The sequence below is a fragment of the Balaenoptera ricei genome, chromosome 19 (assembly GCF_028023285.1).
Source record: "Balaenoptera ricei isolate mBalRic1 chromosome 19, mBalRic1.hap2, whole genome shotgun sequence".
Taxonomy (NCBI): domain Eukaryota; kingdom Metazoa; phylum Chordata; class Mammalia; order Artiodactyla; family Balaenopteridae; genus Balaenoptera; species Balaenoptera ricei.
Window position 1 is genome coordinate 17569409 of NC_082657.1, and position 20314 is coordinate 17589722.

A 20314-nucleotide genomic window follows, 5' to 3' on the forward strand; every position below is an offset into this window, starting at 1 on the left:
TCTGATTTAAAGAACACATGTTACATACCAGTAGATGAACAATTCTCAAAGGGGCAGGGGGAGCTTAAACCTTTGTGTAAAAGGAAATTTTACACAAAACCCCTGTATGTGAAACAGTTAAAATCAGAGATGCTGATGAAAGCAGAGTAAGGGAACTCTGAACTGTGCTGACTGACGCTGTCCTCCCAAGTCACCTCCCCTAAATTAGCTCCTCAGATCAGTCGGAAGCACAATCATACCATTCAAGCGGACTAAGTGAATACACACCAACTCCACAAGAATTGAGGCTAAAGGTACCAGTTAGCAATATCTCCAAGTTTGTGGGTACATACCAATAAAGCACACACATTTAAAAAGGGCTCAAAAACAGAATTTAACCATCTGCAACATCTCTGAAATGTGCTCCCGCCCCCCCCCCCCAAATAACCTCAAACACACAAAACAATTCCTATTTCGAAAATAAAAACATAAACATTACCACATGTAGACTGAGAGACCATCACATGAATCACACTTCCTATGTGGCAGAATTTCAGATGATTTTAATAGTTTTACCTTTTCCTTAGCTATATTTTCTATTGTTGACTGATTTATTCCACAGGTTTGTTGTATGTACCAGGTATGAATTTAGATGTGGCTAAGTTAAAAGAACTATTTCTATCAAAATATACTCAATTCAATAAATATTTATTAAGCATCCTTAATCTTTGAAAACCAGCCAAATATACAACTAATTAGAGTACAATTCAGTGTGAAAACCACACAGCTCTGAGTACTGTAAGTTTTTTTAAAAATTTATTTATTTATTCATTTATTTTTGGCTGTGTTCGGTCTTCATTGCTGCGCGCGGGCTTTCTCTAGTTGCGGTGAGCGGGGGCTACTCTTCGTTGTGGTGTGCAGGGTTCTCACTGTGGTGGCTTCTCTTGTTGCGGAGCACAGGCTCTAGGCACTCGGGCTTGTAGTTGTGGCACATGAGCTCAGTAGTTGTGGCTCACGGGCTCCAGAGCGCAGGCTCAGTAGTTGTGGCGCATGGGCTTAGTTGCTCCACAGCACGTGGGACCTTTCCAGACCAGGGCTCGAACCCGTGTCCCCTGCATTGGCAGGCAGATTCTTAACCACTGCGCCACCCAGGAAGTCCCTATCTTCACACTCCTGTCTCTTTCTATAAACCTATGAATCTCAACCAAATCCCTAGTCTAAACTGCTCTACTTACCTAGAACCATCTGTCATCTCTCTAATATCCCAGAGGAATCTCAAAATTAATTCTATCACCTTCCCCTCTTCCCCAACCCCCACGCACACATCTGTTTCTCACCCTACCTATCTCAGAGAACGGCACCTCTGTTCACCTGATGCCCAGCAGGAAACCAGGTAGTATTATTCTTCATTCCTCACTTTATACATACAAAGTCCTGTTGAGTCTAACTTTTCCTCCACACTCCACTGGGAATGCAGATGGTTGTACTTCAGATTACTCTGGCATTGCACAACTCCAGAAGGCACTGTCCCATATTGGTTACAAGAGGAACACCAGGTCCTACAATAGTGCACTGCATACTTTCTATACCTTATAGACTACCCATTAATGGATTCCCACTGTCTTGGTATAACATCCTTATCGTGGCAGATCTAACCTCAGCTTACCTTTCCAGACCTCCTTCCACTCTCCCCTTTAATGGGAATTATTTCAGTTCTTCAACCTGAAACTTTCTTTCTATATGCTGCACACTCATCCCCACCCTTATTCTTTAAAGTCTTGAGTTGAAATGTCAAGACTTTGAAGAAGTCTTGACAGCCTCTGGACAGCCTCTTCTGAACCCTCATACTAGGTCTAATAATAATGTTTAATAATAAGTGGGGTTAAGTTTACTTATTATTAGAGGGTTCCAATGCATCAGAACTGAACGTCATAACACCCTGAACTTGAAATTCCTTGTTCAATGTTTGACTTCCCTTCTAGATGCTGAGCTCCCTCCCTAAAAAGAGCTGGGACCATATTTTCTGTCTTTCACCACTAAATCCTCTGTACTTAAAGTGGCCCCTGGCACACAGCAGATGCTTAAAGTTACCTGTTGAACAACGGATTGGAGATGTACTTCAGATTATTCTGGCATTCAACTGTTGCTCAGGTTGGAATGGAAATAGGTACATGGATACTAGTTTGGAAAACACTGTCGATAACCATATCAGAGTTAAGTGCATTTGATTTTAAGTATAATCAAAATAAAAACCACTTTCTAAGGTAAAGGCTGTAATGAGGAAATAAATGCAGTAGGTTTAAGAAAGTCAACCTGTGACATGTATTGTCACTGAGGAAAGATGAAATAGAAGCTGGAGGGAGCAGTAGGCCATCTGCTTAGGACAACAGGACGTGTGCATGCCAGAAAGCAGACAGGAGGAGCCAGGAGACTCAAGATGCAGGGCAGAGAGAAAATACTATTTGAAGAAAAAGGTACAAGACAGAAAAATACCAGGTGGAAGCGTTAGCCTATACTCAAAGGGATTTCTCTCAAACAGAAAAGAGCTAATAAGAACCTACTGTATAGCACAGGGAACTCAGTACTCCGTAATGACCTATATGGAAAAAGAATCTTGAAATATATGTATAACTGACTCACTTTGCTGCACATCTGAAACTAACACAACATTGTAAATCAACTATATTCCAATTAAAAAAAAATTTTTTTAATAAAAAAAATAAAATAAAAAAGAAGCAGGGAAAAGAGAAAAGTTTGCGGTGAAGTGGGACCTTCTCTTAACAGGTAAATTATGTCCAATGGCTTCAAACCTGTTAATATATCCTTAAGGTCATCTGCCTAATAAGGTCATATTAGGCAGTTTAAGACAAGTTGAGAAGGCTTCAAGTGCCTATTATGATAAACTTGCTAGGCAATGAAGGTAGGAGAAATAAAAAGACTTTTAAAACGCAGATCTGAGGGCCTAGCTGAGCCATAATTAGGTAGACCTAATTAAAGCAATCTTACAGATTTCTCTAAAAATACTGAGCAAACAATATATAAAATGAAGAGGAATTCACCCAAGAACACAGGCTTAGGGATTCAAGAGCAATTTAGAACATGTCAACCAAACTCTCAATAGAAGATTTGAGCGGCAAAGGGATATAAGACAAGAAACAGCAGGAACCAAAAGTCAGTTATACAAAGAAAATCAAGAAGTTCAGTGAAAGTGAGGGATGGAAAGACAACCAAGAGTGAATAAGCAAGCCTCTGTATTTTACCTTCTATAAAGATGCTATACTGATTTAGTATTGATGTTAAAATTTCAAACCTGTTTATCCCACCTGCATCAATGAATTCACTAAGACAGCAGTAGGCATAAAAAGAAGTGTAATTCAATCATGCACTAGTTTAAAACAAACAGAGTAACAAAAATCTATCCACAATTATAAAAAAAAAAAAGAAAACCTAACCTTGGTAAAAAGTTTAACTGGATCATATCCAGTTGATTTTGCCCATTCCTTGGTGGAAATACGTTTAATGTCACCATCTTCATTAGATGCTCTGGCTCTGGCTTCAGCTTCCATTGGTTCCCCTACAAAACAAACACCATTTTATTTTCAACTGTAATTAGTGTAGAAACTAAGCTCTCATCTACCTTTAGGGGAAAAAAGAGTCACCCATGGAGGGCACCCGCATCTGACGCATTCTGAGTTCAAGGAGACAGAATTATAACATGCTCGTCACCATCTTTTTCTACCTCAGTGTCTGAAGGCCATATGTAGAGCAGGTCCAAGTACAGACCTATAATCAGATCTGGGAACAACTCCTGCCTCTATTTACTAGATTTGTGAAACTTCCCTGCACCATGTTTCCTCACAAGAAAAATGGCAGTACCCATTTTTAAAAACACACCTTAAACACATAATATATTATCTAGCACATAACAGCAATTATTTCCCCCCGCCTTAAGCTATCAATATTAAATTAGCAAAATAAAGATAGTGCTCACCAATAAGAAAATATATCCCAACTAGTTTACTCACAGGAAGCTTCAGGGTCAGCTCTGTCAGGAGACACTTCTTGATCAGCATCTTCTTCCCCAAACAACTGGCTATAATTTAAGAGTAGTAAATATTTATGTACAACAAAATACTCTGAACAAAGGTTAACTTTTCCTACTTTCCTCAAACAACTAATTTAGTTATCTCAAATCTTTAGTAGGGCTGAAAAATAAACAATTGACAAATTATGCTCCATAAACTTAAAAGTATTAAAACAATCTGTTTAAAACAGCTTGCAGGGACTTCCCTGGTGGCACAGTGGTTAAGAATCCGCCTGCCAATGCAGGGGACACGGGTTTGAGCCTTGGTCTGGGAAGATCCCACATGCTGCAGAGCAACTAAGCTCGTGCGTCCACACTACTGAGCCTGTGCTCTAGAGCCCACGAGCCACAACTACTGAGCCCGTGTGCCACAACTACTGAAGCCCACGTGCCTAGAGCCCATGCTCTGTCAGAAGAGAAGCTACTGCAATGAGAAGCCCACGCACCACAACAAAGAGTAGCCCCGCTTGCCACAACTAGAGAAAGCCTGCACGCAGCAACGAAGACCCAACGCATCCAAAACTAACTAAAAAAAAAAAACCAAAAAACAGCTTGCATCCTTATTTCAACCACAACACAGGCAGGGCTAAATTTTAGTAGACCTAGATTCATTTCTGCCAGCTAGGCTCTGCAAATTCCTATGTTAAAATCTTTGATCAAGAGACAGGTGAGCGGCTTTTACATTCCAACATGGATAATATTCCACTGCCAGAATAATAATTGTGAAGTATACCTGCAGCTAGCTGTTAAACAAATACTGACACACCTATTATGTGCGAGGCACTGGTCTAGGTGCTGGGAACTCAGCAGTGAATAAGACGGTTTTCTTTTATAAGAAATAACATAGGGCTTCCCTGGTGGCGCAGTGGTTGAGAATCTGCCTGCCAATGCAAGGGACACGGGTTCGAGCCCTGGTCTGGGAAGATCCCACGTGCCGCGGAGCGATTAGGCCCGTGAGCCACAATTGCTGAGCCTGCGCGTCTGGAGCCTGTGCTTCGCAACAAGAGAGGCTGCGATAGTGAGAGGCCCGCGCACCGCGATGAAGAGTGGCCCCCGCCTGCCACAACTAGAGAAAGCCCTCGCACAGAAACGAAGACCAAACACAGCCATAAATAAATAAATAATTAAAAAAAAAAAAAAAAAAAAGAAATAACATAAAAGTATTAAGCTGAAATTCTCTTTCGTTAAGCAAGTTATCCTAAGAATTGTTTAATAACTTTCTAACCATTCCTCAAGCACATAACTTAAGCTATCTAAAAAGCTATCTTTTTTTTTTTTTTTTTTTTGGCTGCAACACGCAGAACTTCCCCGACCAGGGATCGAACCTGTGCCCCCTGCATCGGAAGTACGGAGTCTTAACCACTGGACCACCAGGGAAGTCCGATAATAAAGCTATCTTAAAGAAATCCTTTGTACAGTAAAAATCTCAAACATCCGGATACACTTTACAAGAAAATGGCCATTTGTTTCCCACATTGGTTGTGCCCCAAAATACAGCCCCACAATGGCACGTAAGAGTTCCTATCGACTTACTTCCTCTCCGGACTTAATGTTCTGCCAAACGAGCAAGTGTAAAATAGTATGTTACTGTGGCTTTATTCGTGATTTTGCAGGTCAATCATAAAGTTAAACACTATCTTCATTTGCTTATTGCCTATCTGGGTTTCCCTTTAAGTGAAAAAATGTATGTTAGCATTATTCTGTCAGGTTGTCTTTTTCTTATTGATTCCAGGAATATACTCCAGATCACAGTTTTAGTTGCTTATATGTTACAGCTATTTCATCCCATATAACAGCTTATTATTTATACATCATTTAATGTCTCTTGACAAGACACTAAATGAATTTGAATGTATCAATCCTTTATTTTATAATTAGCACTTGTGTATCTTGAGAAATTGTTCCTTAACCCCAAAGATAAAGATTTTCTCCTATATTAGAAAATTTTAAAGTTTTGTCTTTCACATCTGAATAATTAATCCACTTGGACTTAATTTCTATATATTGTTAATTTACACATATCCTTTGAAGTAGAGAATGCAATTTTTTTCCACATTGGTAGTAAACTGCCTTCCCTTTTATTTAGTCCCTTCTTTCATCTGGGATCTACTGTGCAACCTCAGTTACAGTCTGTTTTTCTATCCCTGCACCAGCAACTCACTAAACTATTTTTACCTTATATTAAATCTTGAAATCTGTTAGAGCAAGTCACCTCAACTTACTCTTCTCCAAGAATGTTTTGGTTCCACTTAGGCTTTATTCTTCCATATAAATTTTAGAATCAGCTGAACAAGTTCTAATAAAATCCCCAATGAGATTTTAATTAGAATTGCATTGAACCATATCAATATTTTATATACACAAATTAGTATAAATATATTTTTTGCTCTGTCAGCTAAGAGGGCCTAAAAGAAATGGCACCCCAGAACTATGCCTAAGCACTTGCATCTTGGTTCCTAGTATCATTCTTCAATTAAAGGAACCAGGGCTCCTTGAAGAAATGTCTAATTCTAGGGCTGAAGCAGGAAACATGCAAGATGAGCGTGGAGCATCTTGTAGTACCAGAAAGTAAGGAACTGCTCCAAAAAAACCCCACACATTGATGGCAGTATATCAAAGAGCACAAAGCCAACTGAAGAGCTCCCAGTGGCCAAAGCTGGAACAATTTGAGCAACAAAATAAAACAGTATTAGATTATAACCGAAACTATATTCAACATCAATGAGTCCACACTGTTATCAATAAATGGGTGAGAAGAGACAGGACAATATAGAAAGGGGAGGGAGTAACTTTACAGTGGAGAAAACAGACAAACACTACCTTAAAGTAATCAAGGCCTACATTAATAGTCATAAATCATGTTGATAACATGTACCCTTCATATGATATGATGAAAATGGCACTTTACCTCTGTGGTCTTTCTCCCAAAAATCCATAACCACAGTATTATCAAGAGAAAAACATCAGACAAATTCCGACAGTGGGGCATCCTAAAAAATACCTGACCAGGGACTTCCCTGGTAGTGCAGTGGTTAAGAATCCGCCTGCCAATGCAAGGGGACACAGGTTCAATCCCTGGTCCGGGAAGATCCCACGTGCTGTGGAGCAACTAAACCCGTGTGCCACAACTACTGAGCCTGCGCCCTAGAGCCCGCGCACCGCAAATACTGAGCCTGCGTGCCTAGAGCCCGTGCTCCACAACGAGAAGCCACCGCAATGAGAAGCCTGTGCACCACAACAAAGAGTAGCACCCACTCGCCGCAACTAGAGAAAGCCCGCACGCAGCAACGAAGACCCAATGCAGCCAAAAAAAAAAAACCTGACCAGTACTCTTCAAAACTAACAAGGTCATCAAAAACAAGGAAAGCCTTAAGAAACTGTCACAGCCCCCTTAAGGTGGGCCTAAAGACAAAACTAACTATAATGGGGTATCCTGGAACAGAAAAAACACATTGGGCAAAAACCAAGGAGATTTAAATAAACTATGGACTTTAGTTAATAAATAATGTATCAATATTGGCTCATTGTTATGTATGTATCATACTAAGATGTTAATAACAGAGGAAACTGGGTGTGGGAACTCTGTGCTATCTTCTCAATAGTTCTGTAAATCTGAAGCTGTTCTAAAAAGTCTATTAAAAAAGAAAAAAAACTGTTTGCCAAGTAAATAAACCTTGCAAGTGTATTTCTTGTGAAATTTTGTTGTTACACCATTATATGTTTACTTTTCTGAGTGATTATACCTTAATCAAAAAATAAGGAAAACTAATGTTTGCTGTAGATTTCTAGAAAATATTTTTTATGAGGTTGATAGTTCTCTTCCTAGTTTACTAAGAATTTTTGTCATGAAAAGGTGTTTGCTAAATTTTACCAAATGCTTTTTCGACACCTATGAAGATTATATAGTTTCTCATTAAATTCTTAATGAAGTAAATGCCATTTATAGATTTTTCTAGTGTTAAACTATGCTTGCATTCCTGGAATAAATACAGCTTGGTTATGGTATACTTTTTGTTTTATACCATTCTAGATTTGTATGCTAATGTTTTGCATAGGATTTTTTCATCTACATTTATGAATGAGAATGTCTCACAATTTTCCTCTTATAACGGCCTTAACTGTTTTGTTTTTTATATAATGTATGTAGGACATCCCTGGCGGCACAGTGGTCAAGAACCCTCCTGCCAATGCAGGGGACACGGGTTCGAGTCCTGGTCCAGAAAGATCCCACATGCCACAGATCCAGGAAGCCTGTGCACAACTACCGAGCCTGCGCTCTAGAGCCCACGAGCCACAACTACCGAGCCTGCAAGCCACACCACTAAAGCCCGCGTGCCTAGAGCCCGTGTTCCGCAACAAGAGAAGCCACTGCAATGAGAAGACCGCACACCACAACAAGGAGCAGCCCCCGCTCACCGCAACTAGAGAAAGCCTGCGCACAGCAACGAAGACCCAATGCAGCCAAAAGTAAATAAATAAGTATATAAATAACAAAATGCCCTCTCTTAAAAAAAAAAAAGGTTATTTATTTATTCATGCATGCAGGCATGCAGTGCCTGGTCTTAGTTGCGGCATGCGGACTCTTAGTTGCAGCATGCATGTGGGATCTAGTCCCCTGACCCAGGATCGAACCTGGGCCCCCTGCAAGAGGAGCACGGAGTCTTACCCACTGGACCACCAGAGAAGTCCCCAGCCTTAACTGGTTTTGCTATCAAAGATATGATAGCCCCAAAACATGAAGTATTCCATTTTTTAAAAAAAATTTCTGAGACTTTATATAAAGATTAGAATGATATATTCCTTGCAAATTTAGTGGAAATCACCTATAAATTCACATAGGTTTGATGCATCAGTCAGAGGAATTTAACCCACTGATTAAATTTCCCTAGGGAGCCTTCTATTTCTTTTTGAGTCATTTTCTAAGTTTTTAAAATGAATTTATCCAATCATTAAGTTTTTTAAATGTACTGACATAGGGACTTCCCTGGTGGTCTAGTGCTTAAGCATCCACCTTCCAATGCAGGGGATGCGGGTTCCACCCTTGGTCAGGGAACTAAGTCCGCACGCAGCCTGAGTACGCAGGCCACAACTAGAGAGCCTGCATGCCACAGCAGAGGATCCTGCGTGCCGCAACAAAGACCCAACGCAGCTGGGGGTGGGGGTGGGGGGGATATGTACTGGCATAATCTTTTATCATCCCATTTTTTCCCCTTATTATTCTAATCTGTGTTGAGATTATATTCCCCACTTAGTTATCTATCCCCCTCTCCTTTTTATGATCAAACTTGCCAATTTATTTTTTGCTCTTACCTCAATTATATCGTTCCTTCTAATTTTTTTGACTTTATGTTGTTCTTTTTCTAACATAAGTTGGATCCTTTGCTCATTAATGTTCACCTCTCTTCATGTGTGTAAGCCTGTATCTTTTCTTCCAACTACCACATTCAATGTATCCTACAAGTTCCACATGTAGTATTTTCAGTATTTTTACAAAGTATTTTCAACTTCCATTATTTCTTTTTTAACCAATGAGTTACTTCTAAGTATGTTTTAGTATTTCCAAATACATAGATTTGTATTCATTTAGTTACATGCCTGTCTCCAGTCAGACTAAGCTTCATCATCGTAAGTACAATTTCTCCAAGGTATTCAAATAAAAATGACCCCACTGTCCATGATCAGTACTAAAAATATGCCCAGAAACATATATACTCTTACTTGAACAAATATTTTGCCCAAACGATGCAATGAATAGGTTCTGAAGGTGTGTTACGAATTGTACAGCCAGGAAAAGTTCTCTGGGTTGGTTTGGGATGACATTCGTAACACTCAGTCACACCCTGCAAAGTCAGGATATGAGAAAAACATTTATCCCATCATGGTGGTTTCTCAATATTGTAATATAATCATAAACATTTCATTCCTTCATCTATATTCCAACTGTCAAGAAAATTTTAAAATATTAGTAACTCCAAAATCCTTACTTTACAGATAAGGAACTACAACGTAAAAGTTAATTGAATCTACCATAGTCACAGCTAAGACTAAGCCAGGACTTCTCTGATTCCTGGCCCGGTGAGGAGAAACTACAAGTTTACCTTGATCACACTAAACAGACAGGGAAAACTACTAGAAAGACAAATAACAACTTTCCAACCAATTATCTCTCAAATTTGTGAAACTCAGTTATTTAAATATTATTTATAGATTTACCTTATAAGCTCCTGAAGATTAAGTGAATTTAAAGCATTAATTTCCAGAGCTATCCAGATACATGGAAAAATCCTAAGTATTGCCAAACCAAATACTCTTCATTTCGTTGCTAAAGGGTTATGTTTAAAGTTATACTGTAAGGAATCCTTGAAAGAAGTCCACGGCACCTGAGATAATTTTCTAAAACTTAGAATGAGTATTCTTTATCTTGGCAATTCTCAATCTCAGTCTTAACACATACTAGTGTCTCAGGATCATGGTAATGAACAATGTCTTTCTAATAATGGTTAAAGACCCCAAACCTGCAAATAATATTTTAATATAAATTGCAGCAGATCCAGTGTTTTCTCCATAATGCCATTTCTGGTGTCCTTCCAATATGCTTTCTTGGGGGCAGCCATATGGCAAGCAGTCACCCCTCATAAACTGATATTTATAAGTCTTTGTAGAATGATATAAATTAAGCTTTCGAAGAGTAATATTAAACAGTAAAAACAACTGAAGCACGGCCACAATCTTCAGTATGGAAAAACTGCCAAAGAGCGGACAAAAATACCAAATTTCAAGTAGAGTGTAATTCCTTTTAGTTTCAAAACCTGCTAAATGATTCTTCGAATGTATCTATGTTTAATTTCTTAAAAGAATTCAAAGGAAAAAGATTTGAGCAGCAAATGAATAACAATGCTGAGACTGTATAAAACTGGGTTGTGAACACACATGTATTTGTTCTTATTCTCTAGTTTTATCTAAATATTTGAAATATCAATACTTTACAAATACTCCAAAGTTTTTTTTCAAAGTACTCTTCAGATCTATAAATCCAGACTTTAGACAAGTAACTTTTTAGAAGGCTGGTTTACCATATATCAACTACAACATGACATGTAGTCTCATGGCTACTAAGAATTTAAAAAGGCAAGTTTATTATGCTTGCCAGCCTAAGGATTTTAATATATAAGCTACATGAAACAAAGTAGCACAGAGCTAAAAGATCTTTGCCTGTACTCTTTTTGGTACCTTTATAGCATCTAAGTTTTATAGGAGCACAAAATAATCCTTACATCCTGGATGCTGACAAGCCCATGTCATATATATCCAAAGTTTACTTCTTCCCTCCTTAAGTTCCCAAATAAATATGCGGGAAGCAAAAAACAAACCAAACCAAACCAAACCAAAAAAAAGTACTTTACCTTTTTGATAGTGGTTACTTGTCCAAGATAACCAGCAGTTCCACTCTCAATAAGAGGGACATCAGCTGCTAGACACATTCTATTAACATGGTTTCGGGCAGCTGGAAGAAAAATACTAGTTAACAGGAGTTTACAAAAAAAAAGAAAAAAAGAAAAAAGAAATTATGTAGTTACCTTTAATTAGGATGAAATTTACCCAAACCATTTTTTATTGTTTTTATTTCATGTACAACTTTCTTATAGCTATGACCAGAGTAATACAACTGTTATAGACATTTAAGAGACATTCAACAGCAAAATTTCAAAGATAAGAAATTTATATCACAAATTTACTGTAGGAGAAGCACCCCTATATATTACTTTTTAATACCAAAGTGCCATCTTCCTCTTCTATTGCTGTACCTACTTCTATTAAATATGGCTAAAACATTGTTTCAATGTTTTCCAACCCCTTAACTTGCTCTTATTCCAATAAAACTATCAGGTAATACATGGAAGTAAATGGAGAATGTGGAGTATCAACTTTGGAACTATTTATCTTTTTTTTTTTTTTTTTTTTGCTGCACAGCATGCAGGGTATTAGTTCCCCGACCAAGGATCAAACCCACGCCACCTCAGTAGAAGCTCAGAGTCTCAACCACTGGACCACCAGGGAAGTCCCAACGTGGAACTATTAAGGCAGTTTAAGGTGAGGGGAAAAAAGATGAGTCTGGTTAAAAGAGTTATCCTCTTTCTCATGCTACTTTGTATGTTTTCTCTTTTGATATTTCTGGCCCCAAATTGTTACAAACTCATTTGACAGATGTACTTTTACATGTGGAAGTAGTTACAGAAAGAGTATTAAGTATTTTCACCCCACATTCCAGACACAAAGATTTGTTAACAATAACTGGCTATATGATACTTGATTATATGAAATATCACCAACTTGTGTAAAGTTTAAATGGTACAAAATGTGTACACGTAATAGGATCCAATCTGATATATTACAGCACCAGATATACCCAAAATAATTCAAGAGCCATGACTTCTATGCTACCTTTGACATCCTGTTGCCTTACTCTCAAAACAGTGGTTTTCGGCCATAATTGCCCTTTAGATCATCTGGGGAACTGTGAAAAAACATGATCTTTAGGTCCCATTTAGAGTTTGACTCAATTGGTTTTGGGAGAAATTTGGGCACTGATATTTCTTAGATCTCCACATACACGAAGGAAGTCACACTGTGCTTAAGTGCTGGGATAATCTGAAACAAATATACATGCACGCAACCTATGCATCATCCTCTTTAATGATTTTAACTTCCCCTATATTCACACTAGTTCTAGTTAAAATTACAATCAATTGGCAAGCTTTAAACCTGATCTTACTTCCCTTTAGGTCTTTTAAGTTCTAACTCATAAGGAAATATTTTAATTAACACTAATTGTGTAAACAACCTTGTTATGGAGGAAGGGAAATACTTAGAATTAAAAGTATTAAAATAATCTCACCTCTGTTATCTAAAGCATTCATAACCAATATAAATTGTCGAAAAAATTCCACATTATAGTCAGGGCTACAAAGTAAAACAACAACAAAAAAAAAAGGTCACCAAAACAACCGGCCTTACACATGAGCTTCACAGTATAATACAGGGTCCTAAAAAGCACATTAAAGTAATAAAAGTACAAAAATAACTGATATTAGGGGTCTCTACAATATAGATAGGTTTGATTTTTCCCCAAACACGAGAAACAAATGTAAACCACACATCCGTTTTGGCCAGCTACCTCGGGCACAGAGCAGAATCTCAAACTGGCATGACTTCGAGAGTCCCACCAGGCCTTCTTGGGGCAGCAAGTGCCTGGGAACATACAAAGAATACATTCCCAGGATCTGCCTGGCCTGTAGCTTCACCTCACATGGTCAGGATCAGGCAGGGTTCAGGCCCCTAGGGTCCCTGCTTTTAGCAGCACTGGGAAAGCAACACAGGGTAAGGAGGTTGTAGGGCTACAGGCAAGCTTGTAGAGCAAACATCCAGAGAATGAAAAGAAAGCTGGAAACACAAATTCCCTGAGAAAGCCTAAGACTTTCTCTAATCCAGGCCTCAAACAAGAACTCATTATTTTTAAAACCACTTACTTGTGGACAACAACGATAGATAAAGGACATTTAGACGCAGGGTTCCTTTGCCCCAACGCCTCCACAATTATATTTTTACTCTATCTTTACTGAGATCAGAGTATATTTATGTACCACCAAAACTACTGCCCCATCACAATTCCCAGTGTTATATTACAGAAGTCACAGTCCTAATAAACAAATTATTTTGAGAGGGAACCTTTTAAACTGAAAAAGGCCACAGCTGAAATCGATCAGAATGAGAGCAATATATTTAGAAAAGTCTGAATCATCATGTATATTGATTTCTTATAGTTTAGAATATCTCTTTATTTAAAACAATATAAGGTCCTTTAGGTTTCCAAGTAACTTATTTATTGAAAGTATTAAAGTAAATAACCTCTTTTCTAAATCATTCAAATTATATATATATATATATACATATATATATATACACACATATATATATATGAACTGTTAAAAGAATGTCACTTACGTGGACACAACCTACTACATTTTAATAATTCTAGAAAAATCATTTTTAAATAAGCAGAATGACTCTGAGTTCATATATTCAGCTAATAAAAGTATCTTATACTTTAAAGGTTTAATTAAAAATTCACAGCAAACACAATTTTGCAACATAATAATTAGAGCATACTTCATGATGCTGTCATGGTAGGCTATGATATTAGCTTTCGGGTAAAACTGCAGTACACTTTCTTTGGCAACCTGGAAAAACAAACAACACTAAATTACTAATTTACTAAATTACTACAACATTTCTATCTGAATATGAAATCTATCTATGGCAGACAATAGTTATTTCACCTATTTATATACACTTGTACATGAATGGCAAGCTTCAGCAAAAATGTCAAATGCAGTAACGAAGTGTCATTCAACAAATATTTACTAAGCATCTTCCATATATCAGAAACTGTATACGGCACTTGGTGAGCAAAAGTGACATTAATCAAATAACCATCCAGATAAATTTAACTACAAACTATGATAAATGATACATAGAAAAAGTAGAGGCTGTAATGAGTGGAAGATATGATTTAGTCTAAGAGATTTAGGAAAGCACCCCTAGAGAAAATTTGAAAAATGAAAAGGAGAAAAGAGTGAAAGTTTGCCCAAAAAGCTGGGAGAAAAGCAAAGAGAAAGATGTTTTAAAACCTTGAATCAAGATGGGACATTCAAGGAACTAAAGAAAGATCAGGATGGCTAGAACCTCAGGGGAGGCTGTCTTCTTCTAAAGGGAACAATGGCATAAGCTGTAGCTTCTCTTGCCCACAAATACAGGAGCAGCCAAGCTCCAGGGAATGTAGGAACACAAGGCTCATTCTAAGTAAACGATCAGAAATTTAAGAAGGGGACACCATTTACAGGATTGGGTAGAGCACTTTTATTTCCTCTGTAGATAAGAAAGGATGGCACAGTCTTCTGTCCTTTTCTAGAGATCTTCTTATTCTTCATAATTCCTCAGCTAAAAAGAGATGGCTTCCCCCATATTCTCCCTCCTACTAGAGAGTCCAAATTAACCTAATACCATAAATGGAAGATCCACCAAAGGGCAGAAATATAAATGAATAAATAGAAATGATATGAGAAATACAAAGTTACCTGGGCCTTTGATCTTCCAACATGTTTCTTTTGAAACAAAAACTGCCTGTTGAGGTTGCTGACATCAATAGTATCCAGATCAATCTACAAATGCATAAACCCCAGATAAATCACAAATTTCCTGGTATGTTTGAGCAATACGTATCACTATCCTCAGCATCCATAACCCAGAACTTTTGATATTTGCTACGTTAGTGGAGAAAATGCTTTTTGACCAACATACTAAAGTTGTTAAATTGATAAAAATAATTTAATGCGTATTAAAACAAGATTTAATTTCAGAGACACCTTTCTCAAAAATATTTTAGAAAGGATGCTTTTTTTGTTCATTTGTTTAATCATACTGGCAAACATGTTAGGAAATTCCTTAGACGACAAAATGATGCTGAAAATGCATTATATTTCCATCATTTCTCTATCAATCTGATTACTCTTTCAAATCCAACATAATAGATTTAACTGTGCCCTGTTCTTTTTCTTAAATAATACTTGGCAAATAGATTTATTGAATTTTTGCTGCTTTCTTTAATTCAACAGTCCTTACCCACACACAATTTCATTTACAACCATTACTTGAGGGCTGTGGAGGGAAACTTCTACACAAGGTTAGAAGTCTCACGTTTTAAGTCTTATCTAACTGCTGCTTCAAAATAAATATAAGAGAAGAAATAATTATAACTAAAACCATTTTCACTCCATTTCAATAAATTTACATGAAGAGTAATCAAATGTTCTAACTGCGAAACACCCTAATGGTTTTGGTGAAAATCACCAAAACATATAATCACCTAACATTTTTTATCTTTGCTTTCTAAATTTACTACAAAAATTAAACCAAATAAAAAAGGATCAGCATTTATTTTTCAGGGGCCCCAATTCACTGTCTTGTCTATTACAAAATGATCCTTTTGAAGAAGTATCAGTAGGTATTAGCTATGCCACATTCATATTTGGGATACAGAACTGAATGGAAAGACTAACCCTATAAAAACCAATGGAAAATGCGTAAATGCTTTTCCCCCCAGTCACTCATTTATTAGTTCAGTCGGCCACCTCTACTTTTTTTTTTTAATTCCATGTTTCCACTACACCTTAAGATGCTATAAACTCACATCCAAATTTCAGGTTACAACTCCAATCTCTAAAAAGTTTACATTAACAGAAATGACTTGACTCAGAATGACAGTAGCTTCCCGTCACTGTACAGCAATGCAAAAGTTAAAATCCTAACCAATACCTTTAACGAAATAATCTACGGTGATAACAATGACAGTCACGCAGATTGTACCCAGAAGAGAGGGGCGCGAGCCACAAAGGAGTTCTAGCTAAGTTACTAAACCCCACCGTACCTCACTTTTCCTCTTATCTGTTAAAAATAAAATGGGATGAAGACAGGGTTTACAAGCCTATGATGGTAGCGAAGATTAAGTGCGTTAAGGGGAGTAAACCGCGCAGGACAGCGCCGGGCTCGGGACAAGCGCTCAGTAGGTCCTGGTGGTTACCACTGCCATCCTCTGCTCTGCATATTATCTGAGTTAAGGGGGACTTCGAATTGAACACTCACAACATCCCCAAGGGACTCGAGACAATCCTCTCCTGCCTCCGGTTAAAGCTGGGGAACTGCTCTGAAGCGAAGACACGAGGGCTCTTCCACACCCCAGAGCCGCCACAAATTGGCGCTGCCTGGGAGGCGGGGGACGGCTCTTCGCGGGACGCCCGGAAGACCCGGGCCCTTGGCCTCCTCAGCGTGCGGAGCGGGCCCGGCGTGCAGCGGCGCCCACCCCGTAGCCGCCGAAGAGCTCCCTCTAGGCGGGCAGCGACGACCCCAGGGCCTCCTGGTCCGCCCCCGCACCCACAGCTCAGGTCCGGACCTCCGGGCCCCGATCCCCCGGCCCCGTCTCCACGGCCCGCCATTCACCCCGCGCGCACGCCTGGCCCTCACCAGGTCGATGTGGGAGAAGCCGGTGAGCACGAGGTTTTTGAGGAGCTCGCAGCCGATGCCGCCCGCGCCCACCACCAGGACCCGGCCCCTGGCCACGGCCTCGGCCAGCTCCCGCGGCAGCCCCCGCGACAGTGCCATGGCGGGACAACCACGAGCCTCGGCGCAGGCGGAGGCGGGAGAACTGAGCCGCGGCCGGAAGTGGGTGGGGGAGGGGCGGTCTAGCTTCCGTTCCTGCGCACTGCGGCCGCCTGTCGGCGCTGAGTGGGCGGGGCCTGGGGACCTGGCCAGTCCGAGAGCGGCCCGGGCTGGGCTGGGCTGTGAGCGGAAGACTCTTCACACCTCCGGGTGTACTCGAGCCTGGTAGTGCTTCGCACCGAGGCGCGTAGTTCTGCTATCCGGTTTAAGATTTATTAGATTTTTGATGTGTAGTTTTAAAAAATACTTTGCAGCATATATGTAACCAAGCAAAGGCCTCTTATGCCCCAAGTGAAGAAAGCCAAACTCTGACAAGGGGAGTTTGCAGCAAAGTAAGGACTTAACTGCAGGGTGCCAAGCAAGGGAGTGGGAAGCAAGCCTCAGATCCACTTCAACTTGGTCTCTGAGTTAGGATTTTTTTTTTAAGGGTGAGGAATGGACTATTTCCTGCCACATCAGTAAACAAAGGATGTCATAGTCATCAGCAATTGCAGCCCTCCATCCGTGAGCTGGTGAGCCCCAAGGAAACTCAGGAAGGAAAGAATACCTGCCATCTAGCAGCCATTAGACTGCAGCCACTCCCTACCGTGAGCCCTGAGGGAACTGAGGATGTGAAAACAGGATACTGGCCCCAGATAGCTGAGGTGCATATCAAAGGACTGATTTCAGTGAGCCCAGACTCTTGCATCTTCCCATACATAGAAAAGCGCTAAATTCCTTAATTTGGGGTATCTGGTTTTCTTAATTTAGAATAATCCTTTTGATGTTCCAACTACCTGCCCTTTGTTGCAAAACTTCTATATAACCTGGCTCCCCCCCCCCGCCCCCCCCAGAGCAGTTTTCTCAGGGTTACTTGAGATGCTACCTCCCGGGCTTGAAGTCCTAAAAATTCCCGCCAAATAAAACGTAACTCTCAACTTTTAGGTTGTGAATAATTTTTCAAGTCCACAAGGGGAAGAACAAAGAGGCTGGGATTAGTCATCATCTTGTGACATTTCTTAATTGTAGTTTTGGGAGTTAGGATGTCTCTGGTTTACAGTTTTCTGGCCACGTGGTCCATGGTTCAGGAGTCTGTTAGCTCATCTTCCTCTGGAGAAACAACATGAGTTTATATCTTAATGATGACACGTACAATAGCAAGGTTAGTACATTAACGATGTTATCAACAACAGCAATTTTAGCCATCTGACTCTGGGTGATTAGTGTTCAGTTAGCACAGGATTGAGATCAGAGGGGATAAGAAAGGGAATAAAGTTTTGGAGAGAGAGATTTATCATAAACTCAGTAAAGGAACTCGATTTCCAGGGGACTCAGTTTCAGTTACAAAGTACGTCCTGGGAAAATATTGATGGTGGAAACACTCATAATATTGAATGAAAAGGATACAAGGACTTCCCTGGTGGTCCAGTGGTTAAGAATCCGCCTTCCAGTGCAGGGGACGCAGGTTCGATCCCTGATCAGGGAACTAAGATCCCACATGCCATGGGGAAACTAAGCCAGCACCTGCAACTACTGAGCACATGCACTCTGGAGCCCACGAGCCACAATGAAGAGCCCGGCAGGCAAAAAAAAAGAAAAAGAAAAGAAAAAGATACAAAACCACACATATGATTAAATTTTGTTAAGAAAAACTTTTTTTAAACTGGAAGAAAATAACCATGGTTAATATTTTTGTGTATCTGTGTGTGATGAAATTGTGGACAATTTTTATTTCTCCTCTAAACTTTACTGTATTTCCCAGATGCTCATACTCCTCAAAGAAAATGTGAATTTTAAAATCAGAAAAAATTATTAGAAGAAAAAAGGAAAAGATGGTGTGAAAGGAAAATCAAAATAGAGTATTGCTAAGAGAGCTCTCTAAAATGGAGCTGGAAGGCCAATGACAAAGTAATTTATGCATGGCTCAGCCTGGATGAAATCTGACGTTTTGACCACTTACTGTCCTAATGAAGGCATCCAGAACATCTGCCAGAAACTTGATACTTATTACCCTTACCCTAATATAACTCATGACAGCCTATCTATTTATCAGATCCTTAACCTAAAACAACTCGTGACCGAGTATTTCTTTTCTTGTGTCAGAGTACAGTCTCGTGGCTTTTGCCTTTATAAGCCCCTGACTTTTTCTCTTCCCCGGAACACTCCTTCCGTTTTAATCAAATCTGTGTCTTCCGAATTGCAATTCTTAAGACGCCAAATATACTCTTTTCTTATCTTCTTTCTTCGTTTCGTTGGTTGACGGTGGAAAACAGAGGAAAATGCTTTTGACTTCTGTGGTCTTTCTCATCAGTTGCTTCGTTCACCAACCACACACCAAGCCTGATCTGTGAGGAGTACTCAGTCTGTTGCCCTGATCCATGAGACGAAGGAAGGGCCAGGGCACCTAACCATGGTTGGGGCGGGAGGCACCCTTGCATAGTAAGCTGCTGATGTTCCTTCCCTACTATTGGCTCTCATAAAGGCCCCCTGTGGCAGCTAAAGCTAACAGAGGTCTTCAACAAAATGCTGACCTTCCTTCATCCACTAGACACACAGTGGATAGAGCCACCTTCCTTTGCTTCTTTCCTGCCTCCCTCCTGCCTTTGCCTGGGCTGGGCACCTAACCCTGAGGCTTTGCTTTTCTTCGTGGGTTGGTGTGTTGTTAAAAACAAGATACAAGCTCAGAATGGAGTCGCTTATGCTAAGCCTCATGTCACCAAACTGAGACTTAATTACAGTTTCGGCTCTCCCAGAAACAGAATCTTAAACCGTCACTCAGGAATCACCGGAACAGCACTGGTTAGGTAATCTACCTGAGAGACCCCTGCAGTCCCCTAAAGGAAAGTAACGTGGCAATAACCAACCCCCTTTTTTGCTGATATAACTTTCTTGTTCCTGTCCCTTTCTGCCTGTAAAAGTCATTTTGTTTAGCTCCTTGAAGCTCCTTCCTTTCTGCTAGATTGGGTGCTGCCTGGTTCCAATTGATTTTTGCTCAAATAA

The 20314-nt window shown here is 39.7% G+C and overlaps 1 protein-coding gene across 3 annotated transcripts in view; it reads right to left on the reverse strand.

Moving 5' to 3' along the window:
• Positions 1 to 17324, reverse strand: part of UBA2 (ubiquitin like modifier activating enzyme 2) — a 31736-nt gene extending 14412 nt beyond the window's left edge. For 2 of the 3 annotated variants that reach the window (XM_059904695.1, XM_059904696.1), the window contains exons 1-8: positions 17141 to 17324; positions 15199 to 15282; positions 14231 to 14301; positions 12960 to 13024; positions 11467 to 11567; positions 9782 to 9903; positions 4005 to 4072; positions 3432 to 3553 (exon numbers count right to left, since the gene is read on the reverse strand). In XM_059904695.1, the coding sequence (XP_059760678.1) occupies positions 3432 to 3553; positions 4005 to 4072; positions 9782 to 9903; positions 11467 to 11567; positions 12960 to 13024; positions 14231 to 14301; positions 15199 to 15282; positions 17141 to 17278 (771 nt within the window). In that variant the 5' untranslated portion in view covers positions 17279 to 17324. Of the gene's footprint in view, positions 1 to 3431; positions 3554 to 4004; positions 4073 to 9781; positions 9904 to 11466; positions 11568 to 12959; positions 13025 to 14230; positions 14302 to 15198; positions 15283 to 17140 lie in introns of those variants that run through there. The other variant, XM_059904697.1, reaches the window with a different exon arrangement.
• Positions 17325 to 20314: the final 2990 nt, after the last annotated feature.